Source organism: Acinonyx jubatus, chromosome A2 (assembly GCF_027475565.1).
Source record: "Acinonyx jubatus isolate Ajub_Pintada_27869175 chromosome A2, VMU_Ajub_asm_v1.0, whole genome shotgun sequence".
Taxonomy (NCBI): domain Eukaryota; kingdom Metazoa; phylum Chordata; class Mammalia; order Carnivora; family Felidae; genus Acinonyx; species Acinonyx jubatus.
Genome location: NC_069383.1, coordinates 30,403,547 through 30,419,097, shown reverse-complemented (window position 1 = coordinate 30,419,097; position 15,551 = coordinate 30,403,547). Strand labels below are relative to the sequence as shown.

At 36.1% G+C, this 15,551-nt stretch overlaps 1 protein-coding gene across 1 annotated transcript in view; it reads left to right on the top strand.

Moving 5' to 3' along the window:
- The window catches only part of KCND2 (potassium voltage-gated channel subfamily D member 2), a 482,249-nt gene extending 470,867 nt beyond the window's left edge, over nt 1-11,382 (top strand). The window contains exons 3-6 of the mRNA XM_015067320.3: nt 1,766-1,861; nt 2,724-2,816; nt 6,460-6,707; nt 8,725-11,382. Coding sequence (XP_014922806.2) covers nt 1,766-1,861; nt 2,724-2,816; nt 6,460-6,707; nt 8,725-8,902 — 615 coding nt within the window. The 3' untranslated portion in view covers nt 8,903-11,382. The remainder of the gene's footprint in view (nt 1-1,765; nt 1,862-2,723; nt 2,817-6,459; nt 6,708-8,724) is intronic.
- The last annotated feature ends 4,169 nt before the right edge of the window (nt 11,383-15,551 follow it).

Genomic DNA, 15,551 nt, shown 5'->3' with positions numbered 1-15,551 from the left:
TCTTAAATGCTGTGAGTGAAAGGGCATCTTGGTACAACTTTGGAGGGAAGTTTGGTAAAACACACACACACAGACATCCTTTGATCTAGGAATACTTCTGCTTCTAGAAACTGTCTTGCCGAAAAGCACATCATGATGTTCAAGGCAGGACCCATTGCTTGTAGTAGCAAAAGATGCTTTAAAAAATTAGTAGTAGTTGGCTGGTTAAATAAATGGTGCTTTATTCATTGGTATATTATATATTTATAATGAATGAGGTGGATCTATATATTTAGATATGGAAGGAGTTCCAGTATGTAATAAATGGGAACAGCTGAGTGCAAAGGAGTGTGAGGCATATTGTCCCAAATGAGTAAAAATATGTGTGTATAAATGTATGAGTACACACACACACACACACACACACACACACGCTTTTATCTCCCTAGAAAATTTCTGGCAAGACTCACTAGAAATATTACCAGTGATTGCCTCTGAAGCATAGCAGTAGGGTAGCTCCAGGGTCCAGAGAGACTTACTTGTTTTTGATGTACTTTTGTATTAATAAAATCTTTGTCATATGTATGTATTCATTTTTCATTTTTAAAAAGCTAGATAATTTTTAAATTTTTATTTTAAAAAAATCTCAGGGTTAAAGACTACAGATAGTATTTTTCTGGGTTGTTTAGAAAGGGAAAAGAAGGAGTCTTTATGGGGTAATTTTATAAGAACTTGAGGAAGCCATCCCAGTTGCTTTCTTATATACACTTGATAGATACACATCTTACAAACAGAATGTTCATCAACAAGTGCCCTCCAGGAAGTGAAAACCAGACTCATTCCATGACTCATTCCATACACAAGCATCAGTTCTAAAGTAGAATGGAATACCAGATATCTGGCTAAATAGTTAGTTTGCTTAGTAATATACTTTGGTGATCTCACTGTAACTGTGAACAATTGAAGTAACCACCCTCAGTCTCTAAACTGGAGAACATTCTCTACACATAAATGTTTTAAAATTAAAAAATAATTTTATAAAGCTCCTTGGAGGGACTCATTATGTTCTCATCTCAACAAATTCCAGAGAGAAATAGAAATCAGATAAGCATGCTGCAGTATGGGCCAGTGTCAGTAGAAAAAGTGGATAAATTAGGGATTTTTTTTGAGACTACATGTTATTCGGCATGGGGTCTACATTGCCCAATTTAACAAAATAATTCCAAAAAATGCTTTTTGATATTTGAGAATGCAGATACACTGCATTATTATTTACCCTCCATTGTTTAATTCAAAGCATAAATGTATTTTTAAAATACATTTTTATAAAAACCTTTTAAAAAAGAAACTTTAAAAAGTAAGGAAGGAAAGAAAGAGGGAAGGAGAAGAAACAAAGGAAGAGAGGCAAGCAGGCCATTGGTTCCTGGAATATATTTACTAATATTTATAAAGACATTAGTTTACATGAAAATGATTTGGAAGGTCGTATGTTAAGTCTTCATTTCATTAAGTTACTCAGATTGAGATAAGTGAAAATATAAATAAAGGAATACTGTCATTTTTCTCTTAACACAATTGACAGAAACAACAATGAAATAACTTGATCTTACTAAAACGACTTAATTACAAATCTTAAATGCACCGACTCCAAAGTAGTTAATTGATCTTACTGGAAAAGTTCACGAAAAAAATATATATGCTGACATTAGCATTACACCAGAGTGCCTTCGCTGTTTTAAGAAAACAACTCATGAGTATTAACATTTATTTCTCTTCTGGCTTATAGAAAGCCAGACTCGCCAGGATCCGGGCAGCCAAAAGCGGAAGTGCTAATGCTTACATGCAGAGCAAACGGAATGGCTTACTCAGTAATCAACTACAGGTACAGTCAAGCATTTCACTTTTTTTAATGTTCGATTTATTAGTGTAATATTGATTTAGTTCCATTTAACCATATAATTTTATTGTGGGCAATTATGAAAATGGCTACTGAAACAACAAAAGTGTCATTTTTAAATAACCTTGCCCTGTACAGTCTCATTGGCTGTATGTAGCAGATTAGAACCTGGGCTATGAAATATTGCCAGTGAATCATGACTCCCATTCATGATTGGGCAATATTTCTTCACTGCCTTATTGAAACATGGGAAAGGTAAAAAATTCTCAACGACTCAAGTACCTATTTTTATTTCAAAATTATTTATGTTCCTTAAAATTCATTTGTGTGGGGTTATGATGTCTTGTTTTACTTCTTAATGGAGGGGAACACCATTCAGTGTTCTAAAGCTCACTAGTAGCAAATACAAGAGAAACTTCACTTTTACCTCAAAACTTTCCTTTAATATTTAGGATTCCAATCATCTTGCAATCAAAATAGATTTTATGTAGGTGAGCACGATCATGATTTCAGGATTATCTAAGTACTAGATTAAAATTTATTATCCAAAAAGAATAGCTCCCAGGCTTTCAAAGGTAGCTGGTAGTTGAATGAGTAAAACCGATTTAAATTTTCAATTCAGGGAGGCAAGTCTCAAAGCCCAGACCGCTAATTTGACAGAAATATAAATGCTGATTACCAAAATTAAAAGCAACTGCACACTTGTCCCTTTTTGGTTAAAAGAAAATTAAAATGCTGCCATTTAATCTCGGGAAATAGGCTAGCTCTCTCTCTGGAAATGTGTAGCTGAGGTTCTCATTGTTTGCAAATGAAATAGAAAGCACTTCTGTCTTCTGTGTGTTACCAGTCTTCAGAGGATGAGCAGACCTTCATGAGCAAATCCGGCTCCAGCTTTGAAACCCAGCACCACCACCTGCTTCACTGCCTGGAAAAAACCACGGTAAGGAAAAGGCATGACTGTCCGCCCCTGTACGGAGACAGTAATACCATTTGCTTTTGTGGATACTGAGCGTTTCCAAGTATGATTTCACTGTCTACATTGCTGGAAAATATACTAAAAATGAAAAAAGAAAGAAAGAAACCCACAATATTTGAAATTGCTTTGAAAGACTCTAGTGACATTTCAACTTGAAAAGTATTTTAGAGAATTATTTAAAATGTTTTTATCTTCAGAGATTATCTTAACTCTAGTCTAAAATATCAGTTTAATGCCAATGGAAAGTCGTTTTCCAACAGCTGACTGCAGGTCCTGTAAAATATTATTTTTCCTCGGATAATTAAAATGTTAATGAAACAAAAAACAATGTAGTTCATGTATTACTGACATCTAGGTAAAGGGAAAAACAATAGCAATAACAACAACAAAAAAAGAGAGTAACTGAATATAAGCATCTTTCCATAAACAAGTTGTAATAAACAAGATGGGTAATAAAAACTATGTGTTCCCATAAGAAAAATGACCCATTTAATCGCTGAAGCCGGTTGGAACTGAGGATTGAGCCAGCACTTCTTCGCCTAGAAGCTTTCATTCAGATCTCCACTTTAGCAAATGTACCCTTTCCCTAGCTGGCTTGTCAAAAGGGGTCACAGTCTTTGACCACAAGGCAAAACAAAACTCTCACCATATTTGAATCAAGTCTACTCCCTCACTCCCCAGAGGTACATACTTGTATTCTCATTTCCAACATATTCCCCATTCATTTATTCACTTCCTTATGCAATCATTCAACAAATTTGTATTACTTGCCTATCATGTGGCAGACAGTGAGCCAGACCCTGGATACACCATGAAGTCAGGTGTGGCTTCTGCCTCCGTCAAGCTTCCACATATGGGATAAAACACAGATGTTACCGGAAGAAGGGTCATGAGTTGCAGAGGAAAAACGAGGCCACAGTGCAGTGCCACAGAGGGCAGAGTCACTAGGGAATTTCCTGGAAGAACTTGCATTGAGACCCACAGGATGCCTAGGAGCTAGTTAGGCAAAGAAATGAAGGAGCTAAGGGGTGATGTGAGCACCCGGGGACAGGGTGGGGGGTGGTGGCTGGAAGTTGGCCTAAGAGGAACTGAAAGAACTTGAGGGTGATCAGAAGATAGAGCATACAGAGACTCAAGCAGAGACAGAGAAAGTCTAGATAATGGAGCCTTTGGAGGCATGTGAGTAATTTTGATCTTTATCTCATAATAAATGAAAAATTACTTGAGGACTTTAAACAGGGTAGTTACGTGATTATATTTGCATATATATATATGCAAGAGAGTAAGCGAGAGGGGAAGGGACAGAGACAGAGGAAGATAGAGAATCCAAAGAAGCATGAAATCATGACCTGAGCTGAAGTCAGCCGCTCAACCTACTGAGCCACCTAGGCACCCCTATATTTGCGTTTTTAACTGAAGATCCATAACGATAAGGTCTATAACTGTTAGGATACTCTTTCAAAGGTAAATGGTAACGTTAATAATCAAATCTATTTATCCCCATGCTCTTCTCTTTTATTTTCATTTTTTACTATCTTACCTTTTATTTTTACTATTTTACCTTTCAAATAAAAATTGTCTAGCACCAATTAACATAGTTTAAATCGAGCTACCTACAAAAATAACCAGCAACAGAATGACTTCTTCACTTCCAATCACTGATGTGAAAAATTAGAATCTCATGCATTATATACCTGTATTTTGTGTGAGAATCGTGCATGGTAAAAGAAAAAAAAACAGATTGTGAATCCTTTGTGAGCTATATTTTTTCTATAAAATTTGACATCGAAATTCACTTCTTAATGAAATTCCATCTTATCTGGTCATATTATTCTCTGGACTTTAAACAGTAGATTCTTAAATTTCAGTTACCTCAAAATGCTTGTCTCAGCAAAGAAATAACAAAATGAGTAACTAAAACAATCTATTTGCTATTGGCCAGTGAATTGCTTCAATTGTTTCACTAATATTCTAGGATGAGAGATGGTTATGTGGAACTTGGCATGTGCAAAGCCTTCCATTATAAGATTATTCCCACCTACACAATGAAAGAAAATAGTAATTGAAGTCATTCTCCAGCAGTTCGGACCAAAATTTTTTCTCTTACATTTATGAGGTAAAATCTTACATAGGCATTTTAGGAAGCGATTCTTTATTAAATACTATAAACACAAAATTTGCACTGTGTTTTGTCTAAAATGCGGCATACAAAATGATGCCCATCACTGTTTGCCTCTTGGCCAGAAGAACTATGAATACAAGCAGAGCTAAGAGGAGTACAGCCAGTGATGTATCACAAAAGTAAGAAAGGAGACCTCAGAGTTCAGTGCTAACCTCTTCTGAATCAAACATAAAGTGGCACATTTTGCAGTATTTTATTTATTTAACTAATGGGTCATTTTCTATACTTGGAAATTTTAGAGGAACATCTGAAGAAACAGAAAGTATAGAGGCACCTGGGTGGCTCAGTCGGTTAAGAGGCTAACTCTTGATTTTGGTTCAGATCATGATCTCAAGGTCATGAGATGAAGCCCTGAGTTGAGCGCCACATCAGGCTCTGCACTGAATCACTGAATGTGGAGCCTGTTTAAGATTCTCTGCCTCCCTCTCCCTCTGCCCCTCTCCTCTGCTGGCACTCTCTGAAAGAAAGAAAAAGAAAGAAAGAAAGAAAGAAAGAAAGAAAGAAAGAAAGAAAGAAAGAAAGAAAGAAAGAAAGAGGGAGGAAGGAAGGAAGGAAGGAAGGAAGGAAGGAAGGAAGGAAGGAGAAAGAAAGAAAAAGAGAGAGAGAAAGAAAGAGAAGGAAGGAAGGAAAGAAAGAAAGAGGAAGGAAGGAAGGAAGGAAGGAAGGAAGGAAGGAAGGAGAAAGAAAGAAAAAGAGAGAGAGAAAGAAAGAGAAAGAAGGAAGGAAGGAAAGAAAGAAAGAAAGAAAGAAAGAAAGAAAGAGGAAGGAAGGAAGGAGAAAGAAAGAAAAAGAGAGAGAGAAAGAAAAAGAAGGAAAGAAAGAAAGACAAAGAAAGAAGGAAAGAAAGAAAAAGAAAGAAAGAGAAAGAAAAAAGAAAGAAAGGAAAAGAAAAGAGAAATAGAAAATGTTTTAACTATCTCATTTTCTAATTAAAAAATGTTTTCAATCTCATGTGAAAATATTTGCTACTGTAAAACAGACAATCTAATTTGGGACATTCTATTAAAATAGCCTCTTTAACATAATTCCAAACTGTTTAAAAAATAAAAGTCAATGTGAATTTACACATTCACTGTGGGTACTATTTTATATGCATTTTCAACCATTTTTTTCTTTGCCTCTTGACTTCCAGAAATGATGTTTAAATTAATAAATGATATTTCAGGATAAGGTTAGTCCATAAAGAGACACTAAATCAGCCTGCAGTTGTCCATCTCAAAATCTAACAGGGAGATTTTATTTTCACACAAATGCCAGCGTGAGCTGGCTTTGATATTCCAGTATTTATGAAAGCGGCTAGTTGCCCACTGGATAGTCTAAGTGTATGGGCCTATTTGGGTTTTAAAAATAAAGCCATTCATTTCCTTTCTTAAAATCACAATGTGTTTGTTGCCTTTTTTGCATGTTCTCATGACTACGGAACAGAATCACGAGTTTGTGGATGAGCAAGTCTTTGAAGAAAGCTGCATGGAAGTTGCGACTGGAAACCGTCCTTCAAGTCACAGCCCTTCTCTCTCGTCACAACAAGGAGTCACCAGCACTTGCTGTTCACGACGACACAAAAAAACCTTCCGCATCCCTAATGCGAATGTATCAGGAAGCCACCGAGGCAGTGTGCAGGAACTCAGTACGATCCAGATCAGATGTGTGGAGAGAACCCCGCTGTCTAACAGGTACCCGAGGTTAATCTGTGTGGGTGCACACACCTGTGCCTGTTCCCAGAGCGTATCTCCACCTGCAGGCATGTCGCTATCTTGGTGTATTTGGCATTTTTTGGTATTGGGGCGGGCGTGGTGGGGGAACAAATAATGTTTATTTACTTATTTTTAGTAAATACACCTTAGAAGTACTGTGGCATCTAAATCCTAGTTCCTAGGGTTTAGTATGAGACAAACTAATACCGTAATAAGTATGCTGTAATATTCATTTGAGTCAAAAGTAGCAGTTGTACAGTGTGAAAAGTAGAAAGAAGACAAAACGGTCAGGCACAAACAAGTGTACTTCTCCATCCTTACCTCCACAACTTTTTCTTATTTCGGCAGACACCTTTATACTCAGGAGCCCCTTATGTAAATGCAAATAGCCTTAAATGATGTTCAACACTCACTAAATGTTAGTAAGATGTTAGATGTTCAACACTTACTAAAGGAGACCAATTAGATTGACACTGGTATCATTGGAAAGGACTCAGTAGCACCTAAAAGAAATCGACACCTTCAACGTAACAGTGAAAAATAAAACTATGCCTATACAAGGCTCTTGAACCAATATATAATTTTGACCGTAAAGATATTTTGAGTTGCCAGAAGCACAAAAATCAATCTAACACACAAAAAAAGATAAGCGATATGCTACAGTTGTTCACCTGTGGTTAGTTTATGGACAACTTAAGTGAAATTTTTCTGGTGGTATTTTCCTTTGCTTGTCTTTATTTGCTTTCTGTTTTTCCCACAAACATGTACGTGCAACACAAAGTAATCCATTTAAACTATACAACTCAATGGGGCGCCTGGGTGGCTCGGTCGGTTAAGCGTCCGACTTCGGCTCAGGTCATGATCTCGCGGTCCGAGAGTTCGAGCCCCGCGTCGGGCTCTGTGCTGACGGCTCAGAGCCTGGAGCCTGTTTCAGATTCTGTGTCTCCCTCTCTATGACCATCCCCCGTTCATGCTCTGTCTCTCTCTCTCTCAAAAATAAATAAACGTTAAAAAAATATTTAAAAAAAATAAACTATACAACTCATTAGAATGATCAATTCCTGCCAAAATAATTTTGCTTTGTTCTTCAAATTAAATAGCTATGTTTTTATATTAACAATCCATTAATTCAGCGCTGCTTCTTTGTTCTCATTCAACAATCTTTGTGAAAAACCTGGATGAGATTCTGAATTCAGGCTCTGTTGATTTACATAAATCAGATGTCTCTGGGACCAGAATATTAAATTTTAGAACAATGAAAGATTTCTGTCTCTAAATGTTCCACCTCTGCGTTGCAAAATTAAGTAGAAAGCAGAGAAGTACTTAGAAAGAAAATTTTAGGACATGAACATTTTAAGTAAGATTTCCATGAAAATAATTAGATTTAAGTATATCATGTATACCCTTCTTGTTCCTTTCTCCTTTTCCCTCTATCCACATAGAGTATAAAAGTCGTGCAAGAATACTACTTAGGAAAATCTTGAATTATTGGTAATGGCTAACATTTTAGGGTTCTTAACATTGGCTGTCAGTAACTTGAGAGCTTAAAGGGCATCATCTTTCCCAAAGAGACAAGATAGTAAAATGATTCTGTGGTCAAAAGAACTGAGACACATTCACAGGTAATTGAGGTACATCCCTTTCATAGGAGCAGCTCAAAGCTCTCAGAGGTCCTGTCTTAAAGAAAGCGATTTTACTTTGCCTAACCCTGGCTTTCCAAAACTGGCCTGAGTCTCTTTCTTGCATTTTCGTAGAAAACACTTTGATAAACACTGCCTGAGCCAAATTGAGCTGGCTGTTAGACACTCATTTAATATTAATGACATGACCAATGTTCACTTCAACATATATTAAGGTTTAGGGCTTCATGTTTTAAAAATCATGGTGACTGTAATTAGATATTTGAAATGTTACTGACAAAATACATTCCTCAGTTGCAGGGAAATTTTTTTTAAGTAAACAACTTACTTTTTTAAATCTATTTTCTCCTCATCAGCCGATCCAGTTTAAATGCCAAAATGGAAGAGTGTGTTAAACTAAACTGTGAACAACCTTATGTGACTACAGCAATAATAAGCATCCCAACACCTCCAGTAACCACCCCCGAAGGAGATGACAGGCCAGAATCTCCTGAGTACTCAGGAGGAAATATTGTCAGAGTATCTGCTTTGTAAGACAATTGGAACCAGGTCTAAGAGAATTTGAGCTCTGGCTGTGGAAAGAATTCCAATGTGGAAGAAAGAAGAAACAATAAACCTTTTGCAGATGAAAACAGCAAGGCAAGAAGGTTGGCAGTGAAATAAAAACAAAGCTTCCAAACTTGAGGATGGAAATAAAACCACCAAATGGCATTTCTAGACAGAGTCTGACCTGTTCTACAGAGAAGTAGTCTGTGACCCTTTGACTTTGTGATTGAGCACAATGAAATGCCGCCTAGCAATGCTTCTTATGATCTGAACTCTTTTTTAATAAAATAAATAAAATAAATCTTTGAACATAATGTTCCAGTTGAATGCAAAACAAAAAAATATGGAAAACATTTTGATAAAAATTTTTCCTGTTAAAACCATGAACATTGGCTATGATGAAGATTATTACATATTAAAAAAAAAACTCATACAACACATTTGTATTGACTGAAGGAAACCATCATAATGCATGCTAGAATTCTTTGGAGCAGTGATCTCAGTGTCCTTATGTTGTCTTCAGAATAGGCATGATAAATTATAATTGTAGAAAGGGGGACTTTCTGTGCACTTACAACAAGCTGATTGCTCATGTTCCATGGTGGGCTGTGCAAATTAACTCCTTTCAGAGCTGCGGTATTTCTCATGGGGATGCTCATTAGTAAATCTAAAGCGTTCGGATAGTTCAGTATTAATTATCATTTTACCTTGCACCTAGATACTGTTACAACTGCAATAATTCATTGTACACCTGTTGTATCAGGAATCGGGATTTTTGTTGTTGTTGTACTTTCCAGATCCTCATAGATACAGTAAGAGCCGCATACATAGAGAAACTTCTGGTGTGGCCAGATTTTAGATAACTTTTTAATCCAAAACTATTGTGCCATAAATGTTTTTCAGTAATATTCTTTGGTCCTCTGTATTCGTGTGACAGTGCATTATCTGTTCTTGTATTTCTATAGCACCTTTTCGTGGGTTTATCGTCATCAACTGGACTAACGTTTTGTAGCTCAAATGACTTTCCTACTTTTGTATTCCCCAACATATTAGCTTGTAAGTAGATTACCATCATCAATCCCCTTGTCAAAAATTAGGAAAAAGGAGTTGACATCTATGAATGATCTCTAACTTCTTTGCTGTTAGGGAAAAGCCCAGACACTGGATATATCGTTCTGTGTTTCAGGCAAAGAGTAGGCTGGGATGAATATCACAAAATCGGTGATCCCAGAGTCTCACTTGATGTATTATTTATTTTACTTTAGATCTCAAATACATTTTGAGAATAACTAATGTGAATTGAAATGCAGAGATAAACTAGAGTGCTTTATGTAGCAATATTTGTTGAAAGCACGCTTTTTATGCCGTTGGAGAAGGCAGCACAAATTTATCTGAGAAAGGCTCCTGTAGACTGCAAGGAGCAATTTTCTCCACTAAATCAGGAGGATAGGAGTTTGATGATGCAAAGTTGATCTCTATGTACATTGAAGTGAAAAGTCTTTATACCTTTTCACCTTTAAACTATATCAGCAGACATGTCTGCACGTGACAGTGTAAAAAAGTTGTATGTCAAATGAAAAGTTTCGTTCATTCCAAACCACCACTGTAAGAAATAAAGTTTAGCTTCTGTACATGAAAGAATTAATAACTATCCCTCTACTATAGAGATTTTAAAATGCTTATCATAATTTATCATAAAAAAGACTTAATCCAACCATTTTCGAGTAAAGCCAGAAATTCTTGCTTCCCATTTCTAGAATAGCTTCTAGAACAGTGCTGTGCACACAGTAGATATTAATAAACATTTGCTTCATAAAAGTAAGGCAAACTCTACTATCTCTCGGGAAGAACTGGCTTTATACCTAGTATGTCTTTTAAAAAGTTACTAATCTTCCTGGAGCGTGAATATTAACAATTATATTAACACCTGCCTCATGTCACTTTATGCTTCTAGAGAAAATATATAGCGAAACTTCTTTGATGGCAGTGGTTGAAAAACTTCCTAAAAAGTAGACTACGGAAACCACAATCAGGAATACTTAGGTCTTTTGATTCCCAATGAAAAGTTCTATTTTCATGTTCTTAATACTACATTTAAAAAAACGAAGTTAGATGATTTCAGTTGACAATTCTGCCTCCTTTTCAACTTATCGTTTATCCCAAACTATTAATTTCTTTAGATTTTTGGAAAAGAAAAAAAAAACTTTTTGGTGTTTTAGGTGATTTAAAAATTTACTGTGTTGGTGGTGAATGACTATTGATGACTGTGTTAAGTGCATCTGTATCGTAAGTGAAATGTAATTATTTCTGTGTACCATATGGAGTAACCAAGGTCATTGTTTTTGGCAATTTTGTTTGAAATTCATATATCTTATTTCAAAGGATAGCATAATACCTGCATTATGCTGGAAAAAAATAGACCTTTGGAGAATACTTAAATAAAACATGTGCATGCTTGAACAGGACAACATGGTTGACTGTTGCTCTTTTTTCTTACACTTCCTCCCTTTCCAAAATCTAGGCTACATCATACTCATATTTGGGGGAACCTTGTAACATGTACAAACTCAAAGAACCCGTCGATTGTGAGGAACACTTAAATCTGAACAGTGGAGATAGTAGATTTCTGCCAACAATGGGAACTGAGGAAGAGACTTTAAGAAACAAAAAAGTTAGTATCACCTAAAGAGTGTCACTGCTTTAGATGATGGTTTTTGGAAATATGTTGGCAAGTACAACTCCATAGCTACTAATTGAAGTATATTACAAGGTTTTGTTGGTCATTACCAAAAAAGGGTAGTATGTTTAAAATCAGTTATTTTTGTATATGTGATATTTTTAGAATGCTTTCTGCAATGTATGACCCAGTTTATTAGCCAGTACCCTACATCCCACATGCCTCTTGGGCAGCGTGGTCCACAGAGAAGTAAGGCTGGTGCCTGAACCTTACATACTTCTTGACTACCACTACTTAAACAAAGTGAAGCTCTGAGTTGATGACATTGGTGAGAACTCAATCAGATTCCCAGCCAAAGACTCTTTTCAATTTAGGAAACAAAGTGTTATATTTGTCTAGCTATATGTGTGTGTATATGTATATTTATATGTATTTATTCATATACCTACACATAGATTTTTATTCCTTTTCTTTTTAATGCACATCTGACGGTTTCTCTTCAGGAGGAAACAAAAAACAAGGAAATTTTAAGAGATTATCAGAAGAGGGGAAAATTCAGAGTAAATCACAGACAGTGATTCTGAATAGTGATAACTAGTGATGCTCTTGGTGGATAGTCCCTTTTTGTTCCTGTTAATTCTTTTCTTTTATAGTCTTTGATTTATTGAGATGCCAATCCTGCGTTAAAAAGGTTTAACACACCTCCCTATTCCTTCAACTGAGTTACAGTGTTGGCTTGGAAATAGCCTCCAGGGAGTTATATCAGTGGCTGCCGGCACCATTACTCAAAAGAATAAAAAGGGTTCTTCATATCAAATACATGACTCCTCAGAGTTTCATAAGAAAGGCATCTCCTCTTCCCTGGAGTGTTATTAGGTGTTTGTTTTATTAACTCACAGGTACAAAAATGATTGCTCTGCACTGTGTAAATTTCATCAGAATTTTCAGCACAATTGGCATAGGCACACTGTACTTTAAAAAAAAATAAGAGCTTAAGTTGGATATACATCAGCTGGTTGTGTTTAGGGTAGCAAAACATTCTCAAAAGAGTAAGATATTTTACATGTGAGGAATTATTACTTTTGAACAACAGCGTATTTGCTTAAGAGAATTATAAAATGTATTTATTGCAAAAGTTTTTAGTGGAAATAATATTACATCAATATCTTCTAATTCTTTGTTCTTTACTGTCCACTTTACCTTTTCCCTCCTTTCTCTTCAAGCCATTCTTTTACTAGATTATTCTCTCCCCTCCCCTAATCGTTTTCCCATTTTCCCGTTTTTTTCCTATGGAAATCCACTAGGTAACTACTGCCCATTCTATATATAATTCAAATTCTTGAGTGCATCACATGGGTCAGACATTGTGATAGGTGTTGGGGAAATAGAGATTAAAAATCCAAACCAAATCCTCTCCTCAAGGAGATATATACTGGAAAACAGCTTAACATGCTCTCTGCTTTACGCTGCTAGGCATAGTCTTATACTGCAAGTATTTTTCTTTCTGCCATAATAACAGTCATTTTTCTGCTTCAATCTGCTGAAAACATGTCTTCGAAGGAGGCTACATTGAGATAGTGTTCTTCAAAGTACTTTCTAAAACCCTCCCATCATATGATTAAAATCTTTGTGTGGGCCATGGTCCTCTTTCTATGGGGATGCAGGGAAGGGCACATGAATCCCTACCTGCCTGCTTGGAGAGAGAGTAGAAAACAAGGCAAGGCAAAACAAAACAAGATAAGGGGCAGAACTTCACATTTATGATGTGAGCATGGTAAAAAACTAGACTTCCCCAAGTTTGCACTCTGCCCTTCCTACCATCGCCCCAGATTATAAAGAAAACTATTGAAATAGCTTTGCAGGAAGAGTCTCACATAACACTGTTGTGAATCCTACTGCCCCTCCCCAAATTCATTCATCCGCTTAATCCCCTTGAAATATCTGAGAGACACTCTGACAATAAGAACAGCAGGTCTAGAAAGGAAGGTGAGTCTGTAATTAGCAGCACTCACCAAAAAGGTGGGCCCAGGTGGTCTGTGTCAGTTCCAAGGAATGAGCCGGGCTGAAGAAGGGTATTGAAGCAAGAGTATCAAAGATGTGGAAAGAGATTTAGAGGAACCCTAGAACAAAGATGTGGGTGTTGACACGGGCTACAAGGTGGTAGAGAGGCATCTTTGGGCTTTGATTCTAAATTCAAAGCCTTTTTGACTTTAATCAAGTTAGAGCTTTGTTAGAGCTACAAATCATAACACCAAAAGGTATTATCTTAATCTATGATCAGTTTTTACTATTCAGGCCTAGACAAATTGCTCAGAGATCTCCTGGGCTCCCTGTACAACAGAGAACAAAACTCTAAAAGAGCCAGTTCTATAGTACCAGTTCTATATTCTGGTACTGAGAAATGGGAAAGAGATTTGAAAGAGCCAAAGCATGAACCTTGACCTTGGCAAGATGAATCTGTTGAATTTCCAAACCAGAGGCACTGGATATAAAATTTTAAAAAGTAAAAATGTCATGCTCATCACAGGTTTCCATACGACTTATCTGGACTTCATGAGCATTATTTTTATTCCCAGCCACCTGGTAAGGAACCAATGGACAAGCCACAGAAGTTAAACCCGAAGGTGTCCTTTCCAATACACAGTTTCTTTCTTCTGTAAGTTCACAATGAACAGTAAGCAATTATGATTATAGCCACCATGAAAAGATAACAACAGTAATAATGACTGCGAACTTCTACTGTGTTCTAAATATATACCAGGCACTATGCTCATGACTTTATATGTATCAGTCCATTAAGTAATTATATTATCCGAATTTCTGTTGAGAAAACTTTAACACTGAAAAATGATGGCTCTGAAAATTCCTATTCAGGTAGTATAAATTTTTGAATTAAATCATGTATTTCTGGATAAAGTTCCCTTTTGTAGAAATATAGATGACTTTTGTTTTTCTAGTGTAAAACAGAACTTAAATAAAATGGGGGCAGGAAGAAGCCTGGTTATAACCATGCTGTGTTGGTTGCAATGTCATTATCAAAGACAATCACTGTTTCTTCCCATTTTCATTGTTCTAAATTTCTCTTATCTTGAAAAGCATGCTACTAATAGCTAATCCTGATTGACTATTGGTGAATTACAATAAAAATGAAACCTAGCTGGGAAATATATCAGTGTCCTAGTTGACAAAGATTTTTCCAACAACCCCATAGCATGGCATACACATTGAGATAATTTTCCAGTAACAAAAATAATGATGTGTTAGGACATCCATTATCTCTCACTTGCTTCCCTTTTTGAACAAGGCCTGCCAAAATGTTCAAGGCTGTTGATCAGGGCTGTGGTGATGACTGTGGCATCTCATTGGCCCATAACTCATCTCCCGGAGGCATATAATAATGGAACAGAAATGTTTTGGAATTCAGGTCAATAACCACAGTTCCCATCTTTCATTATCTTTTATATTTTCCTCAGATTCTTGTAGGCAAAAATCCCAGAGGATGGCTATAAAGTGTCCATTGGCATGTGAAATAAGGTGCAGAGAGATTTGGATTGGCAACATAACTGTATAATTCAGTATCCCAAATTAAGATGATATAATTTAAAATATCCTTGGAGTTTCACATCTTCACAAAGAATTCCAAAATTTTTCTGCAGGTCGTTGATAGTTTTTATTTGTTCCTAATAAAATACAGAGCTTCAATAAAGGTGTAAACACAGACATTTGATTTATATAGAACTGTAGAAAATTTAATGTACCTTTTAAAATGGTACTTGGGATATAACTACTTGTCATAAAACTTCTTCTTTGGGCTTCATCGTTTGCTTGTTTTATGTTCCAAAATAACATTGGGCTATTAATAATATCTCTTTACTGTCCATCTCACTCTTTCCTTTCCTACTTCGCCATAGGTAAATGTGTTAGTCATCATAAGTATTAACATTGTGCCCATTCTTTTCC